Raw genomic sequence first — 9,695 nt, forward strand, 5'->3', positions numbered from 1 at the left:
TTTTCACGTATAACTTTTGTACGCCCAGTACTACTATTCTCTGATCTCGCTCTATTGCTTTTGTTTGCTCTCTCGCTCTTTTCCCCGTTTTCTCTAGAAAACATGAAGGTGATTGCTGCGTATTTGCTGGCTCTTTTGGGAGGGAACACAAGCCCTTCAGCTGAAGATATCAAGAACATCCTTGGCTCGGTTGGAGCCGAAGCTGATGATGATACGATAGAGCTTCTTCTGTCACTGGTCAAGGGCAAAGACATTACAGAACTTATTGCTACTGGGAGGGAGAAGTTGGCCGTTATGTCTTCTGCTCATGGTTTTGCAGTTGCAGCCACCGCTGCAGATGGTGGTGCTGTTGCTGCCGCTGCGGAGCCAAAGAAAGAGCTGGAAAAGGTGGAGGAGAAAGAGGAATCTGATGAAGAAATGTGCTTCAGTCTCTTTGATTAAGGAGTACTTGGTTCATTTGTCAGTCTATGAAACCTTGGATATTGGAGCTTGTCATTGGATCTAGTTTATACAAGCTCCAATATCCAATATACGGCGCCGGCGTGAGAATGAATTAGTAGTTTATAGCTTATAATTTTGTAGTTTATAGCTTAGTTTTAGGCAGAAAAAAGGCTGGATCAGTACTTACCACTCTAATGTCATATTTGAATTTGGTCTATTATTTTATCCTAGGATTTGATTTATTATATATCTTACTTATATCTTGCCCCAAAAAAAAAAAAAAAAAAAAAAATCAATGCGAAGTTACGGCTAAAGAGGTTTTTGATTTATATAAAATATATACTTTTCATCAATTTTTAGAGATAAATTTGATGAAATCAATGTCAATACTCTAAATCCACATGCATATCCAAGGGCTACCTAACCCGCAACAATGTCTAATCATCCATGAAAGAACATTAAGGTCCTATTTAGATGTTGAGTTGAGTTAAAATGAGTTAATTTTTTTTGTGAATAATTGTGAGTTGAGATGATGGTGTGAATTTTGTATAGCTCATTTGAATGAATTTAGATGCGTTTAGACGTTAAGATGAGTTTAAATGTATTTATGAGAAGTTAAAAAAAAAATTATAAATTCTGCATGTAAAGAAATGTTGAGTATACAATCTCACGATAAAAAGATTTTAAATTAAAATGAATTTTAGTGATTTAAAAATTAAATGTCTAAATATTAAATTCAATTAGGCTAAACTAATTTCAAACGGGCCTAAAAACAAAAAAAAAAAAAAATGCCAGGAGATCAACCAAACTAGTATAGTACACGACACCAAAAAGGACAAAACCGACAGGCCAATAAAGTTCTGCATTTTTTTTTAGAATAACTTCAAACTGGATGGAATGTGAAGAGGAGATTTACTGTATCTTTGGGTAGTGAAGAATATTTGAGAAGTATTAAAAATATTTGTGAATAGTTATTAGTAGAAATTAAAGTGAATTTATAAATTCTATTGAGAGTATTTTGAGTTGTTTGGATGTGTGAAGTATATTGAGTTGTTAATTTTTAGATAGGTAGTTGAAAAAAGTATGGGTCTCATAAATATTATAGTAATTTTATTTTTAATAATAAATATTATAGTAATTTTTTAATATTAATAAATATTACAGTGATTTTATTTTATTTTTATATATAATAATGATAAATATTATAATAATTTTATTTTTAATTTATATATAATAGTGATAAATATTATAATGATTTTATTTTCATATATATAATAGTGATAAATATTATAGTAATGTTATTTTTTATTTATATATTATAGTGATTTTTTATTTATATATAATAGTGATAAATATTATAGTGAATTTATTTTTTATTTATATCTTATAGTGAATTTATTTTTTATTTATATCTTATAGTGATTTTATTTTTTTATTTATATATAATAGTGATTTTATTTTTTATTTATATATAATAGTGATAAATATTATAGTGATTTCATTTTTTTTTATTTATATTTAATAATAATAAATATTATAGTAATTTTATTTTTTATTTATATTTAATAGTGATAAATATTATAGATTTTATTTTTTATTTATATATAATAGCGATAAATATTATAGTGATTTTATTTTTTATTTATATTTAATAGCTATAAATATTATAGTGATTTATATATAATAGTGATAAATATTATTGATTTTATTTTTTTATTTATATTTAATAATGATAAATATTATAACAATTTTATTCAAATAAATACTATAGAATGTTTGCAAATAGTTATGAGTAGAGATTAAAGTGAGGTAGTGAGCCCCATTAAAAATATTTTAAGTTGTTTGGCATGTGAAATATTTTTAATAGTATAAAAATACTTAAAAAGTGTTAAAATATATTGGCTATCCAAACGAAACCTAACACCTTTCTAGGATATTGTGATACAACACCATTCTAAAAAGTGAAATAATAGAACCAGCCCCAATCGCATACAATCCCCGTCTCTCTCTCTCTCTCTCTCTCTCTCTCTCATAATCTCTGTACTGCACGCATCGTAGATGAAATATTCTTTAAATTTGAAATGGCAACCCCAAATATGTTCAGATCCGACTTCTCTAGGCATTTCTAAACCACGACATCTATCAGCCTTCGACGTCAACTGGTTGTTGCTGTCACCGCCCACTAGTTCTTACCATCGTCATCCACTGGTTCTTGACATTGCAGCCCAATGGTTCTTATCGTCGCCCCACTTTCTATCAACACTAAAATGGGAAAGAAGCTTAAAAGCGCAACAAAATTCTTATCGTGTTGTCCGGTGGGCACGAGAGAGAGAGACACAGAGAGAGAGAGTTGGGAGAAACAAAAAAAACAAGAGGGAGGTTGGGATTTGGTTACTTAGGCCAGCTCTATTCTTTTTCAAACGGTGATGTGACGTGATGTGTCACAAGGTCATTAGTGTGTAAATCATCTGTCCACACCGGATCTCTCTCTTTGTTTTTAGTAGTGATAATTATCACGATGGTATCAATGAAATCAAATTTTGAGAAAAAACATACACAATGGCTTATTTTCAGAACATACACACTTTTTCATGCCAAGATCCATGGCTTATTTTCAGAATGACGCTAAATCCTGGACCCGAGCAACAAACATAAATAAACTTGGACCCAAGTCTCAACAAACTCAAGACATATTGCAAAGTCATTCCATGCTTATCAGCAATAGCACACACTTTTGTCACAATTATTTTCAACCCATGTTCACTTATCATACAAAATCCTCAACCCATGTTCTAAGAAGTAGGATGAGATTTTTCAGAATAACGCTTTTGGTTCCACTGCTCTGGGGTCAAAGCTTTCTTAATTGATAAAGCATGAATTTCTTTAATTTCTTCTTCCAGGGCATCACGAATTTCTGGGCACCACCTCTGAAATCAGGTGGCTTTATTTGAGTAAAAGGAGTTGAGAAACAAAACAAAAAATCAAAGGAAATTTCTGAAATTCACAGTGCATCCTTTTGCAACAGATAACTTACCCTCCAGATGTATCAATGACCTCCTGAAACAAGAAAATGGCAGCTTGTGTATTTAGAGGGAAAAATTTACCTATTCACAAGTATCCATATGGAATTTGAAAAGGAAATCTAAATAGAAAAAGATCATGAAAAAAAGCAAATACAAGTCTATCTGTAACCCACATGATTTTTATTAGAACCGTTACATAAACAAAAAGTGCACATTTAAGTCAATATTTGAAAACCATTCTTAGTGTCAATGCATACCATCATTAAGGTCTCTAAGCTGATTATCATGACTGCCTCCATCCGGGTCTGAGAGATGCAATCGAGAAGGTTGCATCTAAATGAACAAAACATAGTAAGAACCAACAAAAAATTAAAGCCATATGGAGCACCATATCAGGTCAACACTACCTGCAATGGAGCAATAGTCAAAGGAGTACAAAAATAATCTGGAGCATGAGTCCAAACTTGACTTTGTTGATCCTGTAACCATTTAATTCGCATAAAATTATTAGCATTTCGCACGTATTTTATACATATACAAAAACGTAGTAAGAACCAACAAGATGCTAAACCCACATTCTCTACCATGATCATGTCGACATTACCTGTAATGGAGGAGCAGTCGAAGAAGTACAAAAATAATTTGGCACATGAGTCCAAGCTTGACTTTGTTGATCCTGTACCCATTTAATCCGAGCAACGGTTTCATCATTTTGCATGTATTTTATGCATAACAAAAAAAAAAAACAGCAATTAACAAGCACTAATGGATTTATTAAGTGTACTTGGGTTTGAGGAGCCTCATGTTGTGGGCCGCTCTCATGGTATTCATCTGCTCTATCTTCTCTTGATAATTGACTACTCTGCAGTACATGGAATGAAAAAATGCAAGATATGTAAATTAGACATGTTCTTCAAAAGAACTAATTTTTTAATTAAAAAAAAACACAATAAACAACCTCAACTTCACAGCAACGCAATCTCCTTGTAGATGATTTCCTAAGATCCTTCTCAGCGGGGTGCATTTTTCTCTTATTAGATGGTGGCCTTTTTTTACTTTGAACTACCAAGGGACTAAAAGCTTTACTTGTACTTGTTGTCATGCCATCCATGGATGTAGCTGGCTTATCTGTATTGCTACCACACCTTGAATTGTCTTCAAGGTACTCTATCTTCAACTGCTCTACCTGACTGATCAGTTTCACACAACTTTTCTCGGTCTTCGATGCATTTGAGGCCAGTTCATAAAAGCAATTTAGGATCCTATCATACCTTTGTCTCTCAGGGTTGCAGTTTGCCTCATAACTACTTTTGATAAAGGTGTATTTCCTTTTTATATCCTTCCTCCACCGATCCAAGATGTATTTTGATGGTAGTTTACTCTTACCTAACAGAGCCAGGACCCGAAGAGCATGTCTGCATAATATGCCCCTAAACTCAAATAACTTGCAACTGCATTTAACTTCAAGCGGATCTTCATCTAGCGCTACAATGAAGTTTGCATGTTTTATAAATTCATCACTCACTTTAATCTCGTCAGCAACTGCGTACGTATATTTTGCACCCTCACATCCCAGCAGTGAGGTAGATAAATATAAAAATCCTCTAAATTCATCTTGTACTTCTTTGAATTTTGCAATTGTGTATGCTTTTTGAAATTGCTTCTCATGAGGATAGTGACTGATGCACGGAATCTCGGTGTTAAATGAATTAAAGTCAGCAACAGCTTCATTCTCTACCTTCCTTCTAAGGGCTGAATTGTACTGATCTAAAAATTGTTTCAATGTGGTCTTGGAGTTAACGTAGTTATCGAAGAATGCATTCATGCTTTCACTCCGTTGTGTAATTGACATTCCAGCCCAAAATGTGTCTTTAACGTATGCCGGCACCCAAAAACGCTTATCACTATGTAACGATCCCAACCATGCATTTTCATGAAGATGATAGGTATCAAGCAAATTGAACCAACGTTCTTCGAACTCTTGCTCACTTGAAGAGTCATATACGCACTTTTCTAGAGTACTCTTGATCTCCTCATATTGAGAATGTGATCCAAACTTCTCAGGAAATTTTTTCATAATGTGCGACAAGCAGAAGCGATGTTTAGAATTTGGAAACACCCTCGCAATTGCAAGTTGCATTGCCTTGTTTTGATCTGTAATAATTGCATTTGGTGCTTGGTCGTTCATACACTTCAACCATGACTCAAAAAACCACTCAAAAGTTTGTGTGTCCTCACTGGATATCAATCCACACCCTAATAGGATTGACTGACCATGATGATTCACACCCACAAACGATACAAAAGGCATCTCATACGCATTTGTCAAGTATGTTGTGTCAAATGTAATTACATCCCCGAATGATTGATACACAGCTCTACTTCGGGCATCAGCCCAAAACACATTCCTACACCTCATATCATCGTCCACGTCCATCTCATAGTAAAATTCTGAATTTTTTTTATGCATTTCTCTGAAGTAATTACGAAGAGCTTCAGCACCTCCAACCCCAAGACGAAGTTGTGCATTGTCAATATAGTTTCGACACTCCTTTTCTCCAAATGACACATTCTCGTTTCCCCCAGCTTCAACAATTGGAGACTTGAAGTTCTTTCCCATACGTATTCCTGCCGCATTATTTATTTCACGCCCCTTAGCCACACGAGCATCTACCTTCTTAAAACATCTGAAATGTCTTGCCTTTTCTGGACTACAAACATGCGTGTGTTCCAATATTACACTAGACAAGGTATATCCATCTTCATCATTTAAAATCGCATTAATCCTAGCTTTACACCCTATCCTCTCTGTTTGTCTTGGCTTGAGAAAACTGGTAGCCTGACTCTTTGGTGTGCCTTGTCGCGCACATACCAAGGTAAACCATCTAACCTTCCCATCGTCTCCCTGTCTAGAATTTCTTCTACGCACCCCAAACCCCTTATGCTTAGCATACTTCATATAGTAAGACCGAACTTCTTCTTCAGTTGAAAATGACATTCCAATCTTAGGTTCTTCAATAGTTTCATTGTTATCTTGCCCATTATCAACGCTTACCTCATCATGCTTGTTATCAGAGAGCTCTATGTCGGAATCCATAGCAAGTCCAGCCTTGGAGTTTTCTAAGAAGATCCAACCAGTAAAAAAAATTGGAAATTTTAACAACTCGAAGTAAATGGGAATAGGGATTTTCAATAAATTTAGTAATTATGCATAAGTCGCATATAATAAATTGATGTCACAACCAGATTTGCATTATTGAATTTATATAACTATTTAAAGTAGCAAATTTCCACAAAACAAGGAAATTTTCATTGGATACGTATCAGAGGACCCAAACAACAATAAGAATAGTGCAAGAAAACCATAATAACAAGTCATGTTATCGACTCAACCACATTGAAATAATTTATGTATTAGTTGTAGTCTTTGAAGTAATTTCTGATTCAAGCTTCGGAAACACATAAGTTCAACCTATATTCTTGATTCTAAGAACCCTGTTTATACTCTCAAGCTGCTTGTGACACAGTTCTTTGAATAATTAAAGAACATTCTCATGCCTCTCAAAAACTAGCCTTTTCTGTTTATAATAATAGTTGCAATGAGCTGTTGGGTCTAATATTGAATGAAAATAATACTTTATACTTTCAACTAGCCTCTCAGAAACTAGCCTTTTTTGGATTGGTAATATTATTTCCCCACTTATATGATTTAGTACAATTATCACACAAACTATAATGGAAATATGTATTAAATGATTAAGGTACTCTCATTCACCACTGAAATGTTTAGTTTTGCTCTTAAGAATATCCTCATGTAACCCCTAGGGGTTGGCTCAAGTGGGAAAGACTTTGGGTTTGAGGTATGCTCTCCTTTAGGTCTAAGGTTCAGATCCTCTTGGGTGCAAACAATCTCTATGGGCTATCGGACGGAGATTTTCTCATTGAATTACCCATTGTGCACTTGTGAAAAACTCCTAGTCAAGGGGCTGTGCGCTGCCGGGATTAGTACCCAGTGACAATAAAAAAAAATTATTCTCATGTTTTAACACACATATCAATTCAAATTGATGCTATTTTCACAGAAGGTATAAATTGATACTGTAAACGCTTTTTATTTAAACCAATAAAATTTGACTCCATGTAATTCTACCTCAATTTCCAAATTTAATGTTGTACGTAAAATTCGAAGTACATATAGCACTACTCATTTAAATAATATCAGCGTATAATTTAATGCCTAAACAAAAAATTACAGACACTGCGAGAAACCCAAACCTTGCACATATCATCAACATCTCCAAAGTTCACAACCCAAAAAAATTCAAACAGAAGTCTCTTTGGTCCAACACAAGAACCCAAAAACTAGCATCAATCATGAAAGTCTTACCACCAAATATTTCCCAAACGGACTCAGGAAGCTTGAAATAAAAAGCAGAATGAAACAGACAACAATAAATAGCAACGTAGGAACTAACCAGCCGGTGGGAACGAGGAATAGCTCCTTGGACGGAATGAGAGGTTGCAGGCTAGGGTTTCAAAATTTAGTCTCCACTGCTTGCTTTGGTTTGAAAGGGTACGGGACGAGGGCCTCTCACGTGGTTACTGGGGTTCAGGCGTGGGAAAGAGGTCTCACAGCTGGTGGGTTCAGGCAGCTCGGTAGCGGACGGAATCTTCATGGTGGGTTCTGGGTTTCAACCACTATTCTCTTTGCTGAGTTTGGTTTGTGCGGGACAGAGGCTCTCGCATTTACTTTGGGGGGACCTTTTTTTGTGTTTTTTTTTTTGAAGTGATATTGTATGATTGTATCCCTGAATTTGCTTATTCAATTTGACCATTTTATATATAAATATATATATATATATATTAATATTTTTTTTATTTAATGATTAAAAAAATAATTATTAATTTTTTAAAATTTTTAAACATGCCTAAAAAATGTTTGAAATAAAAATAAAAATACAAATTACACTAAATGCACGTCCAGTAATCAAACCTGAGTAACATAATAGCACTACTCTTTTAATAACTTAAAATATTAGTATTAATCTAGTCAAATGTAAATGAATTGCAAAATATATATAATTTTAGGTTAAAAGTCCAGCATTAAACTAGCTAAAATTTAAAAAGTGGAACTTTAAACTACAGTATTGCAAAAATCATATTTGACGTTTTAGGACTCGTTTGTATTCGTAATCCATCACAATCCACCTTAATTCATCTCATCTCATTATTATAATTTTTTTTAATTCTCACACAAAATATAATAAACAATTCAACTTTTTTAAATTTCAAAACAACTTTTCTAAATTTCCACACAAAATATAATAAATAATTCAACTTTTATTCTACTATTTACAAACCATCTCAACTCATATCTGAATCCAAACCACTCCTTAGAGCACTAGCATTGGCTTGGCCAAATGCATCTTCAAAATTTAGTCAATATCACACTTTTTTATATTTACCTATTCCATTTAAATTCAATCCCCACATTGGATTAGTAATTTACTCTCTATAAAATAATAAAATATTATTAAATTAATAATTTGTTTATTTAATTTATTTGTATCACATTTTATAATTCTACCAATTTAATATTAATACTAATTATATTCTAATTAAATTAATATTAAAAAAATCACATTTTCAATGGTCATTTAATACTAATAACCAAAAATTGAGATTAAACTTATTTAAATTTCTATCTAAATTTCTTATTCATTAACCAAATATCTAATATTCTATCTAAATATTCACTAACCATATTTTCAATGGAGTGAGAAACTATTATTTTAACTTTTGGTAAATCAATTTGGTTCTTCAAATTAGGCTAATCCTTGTAGCAGAAATTCAAATTATTTTAGAGATGCCCAATCCAATGTGGGGTCTTTTTAGTACAACTTATCTAAATTTTGGCCAATTTTCAACTTTGCCCAAGTTAATTGCTCTTACTGTTTGGAAGTCTAAGGAATATTTTATTCAATTAAAATAATTAATTGTCCCTTGTAGCCCTGCGTAATTTTGGTTCCGGTCCTTATCTCACTTTCTCTCCTCTCCCTCTCTATCTTCTCGAGTCACGTTTGGTTCCATTTCCTGGAGGTACATTCTCTAATATGAAACTTACTCTCTCTCCCTTTCTCTCACTTTCTCTACCTTTCTTTCCATTTTCTCTCCCGAATCGCCATTGTCCCTCTATTTGAGGGAAAAAAACTTTTTTTCTTTGTTTCCTGG

The 9,695-nt window shown here is 33.1% G+C and overlaps 2 protein-coding genes across 4 annotated transcripts; one reads left to right on the top strand and one right to left on the bottom strand.

Moving 5' to 3' along the window:
• The first annotated feature begins 63 nt into the window (after positions 1-63).
• Positions 64-441, top strand: LOC108996451 (60S acidic ribosomal protein P2-like). Its single transcript, XM_018972356.2, has one exon. The coding sequence runs from the start codon at positions 103-105 to the stop codon at positions 439-441; it is 339 nt and encodes a 112-aa protein (XP_018827901.1). The 5' UTR covers positions 64-102.
• A 2,538-nt stretch (positions 442-2,979) lies between these two features.
• Positions 2,980-8,260, bottom strand: LOC108996448 (protein FAR1-RELATED SEQUENCE 5-like). Of its 3 annotated transcripts, none has more exons than XM_018972349.2 (8): positions 7,940-8,260; positions 4,423-6,584; positions 4,249-4,326; positions 4,069-4,140; positions 3,872-3,943; positions 3,722-3,797; positions 3,476-3,498; positions 2,980-3,368 (listed from the first exon to the last, which is right to left on the bottom strand). In XM_018972349.2, the coding sequence occupies exons 2-7, from the start codon at positions 6,559-6,561 to the stop codon at positions 3,488-3,490; spliced, it is 2,448 nt and encodes an 815-aa protein (XP_018827894.1). In that variant the 5' UTR covers positions 6,562-6,584; positions 7,940-8,260; the 3' UTR covers positions 2,980-3,368; positions 3,476-3,487. The 3 variants fall into 3 exon arrangements, 2 of the variants coding, with proteins under 2 accessions (XP_018827894.1, XP_018827890.1); XM_018972345.1 differs by having other exon boundaries at positions 3,476-3,545; positions 7,940-8,247; XR_004801994.1 differs by lacking the exons at positions 2,980-3,368; positions 3,476-3,498; positions 3,722-3,797; positions 3,872-3,943 and having other exon boundaries at positions 4,249-4,321; positions 7,940-8,247.
• Positions 8,261-9,695: the final 1,435 nt, after the last annotated feature.

Source organism: Juglans regia, chromosome 7, assembly GCF_001411555.2.
Source record: "Juglans regia cultivar Chandler chromosome 7, Walnut 2.0, whole genome shotgun sequence".
NCBI lineage: Eukaryota > Viridiplantae > Streptophyta > Magnoliopsida > Fagales > Juglandaceae > Juglans > Juglans regia.

Bases quoted from the DNA above. Each gene is read 5' to 3' on its own strand.
- LOC108996448 (XM_018972345.1), bottom strand. From the start codon at position 6,561: ATGGATTCCGACATAGAGCTCTCTGATAACAAGCATGATGAGGTAAGC. The intron at 4,141-4,248 runs GTACACTTAATA...AAATGGGTACAG, and splicing joins ATGAGGCTCCTCAAACCCAA to GATCAACAAAGTCAAGCTTG. The intron at 3,798-3,871 runs GTAGTGTTGACC...TTGTTCATTTAG, and splicing joins TGACTATTGCTCCATTGCAG to ATGCAACCTTCTCGATTGCA.
- LOC108996451 (XM_018972356.2), top strand. From the start codon at position 103: ATGAAGGTGATTGCTGCGTATTTGCTGGCTCTTTTGGGAGGGAACACA.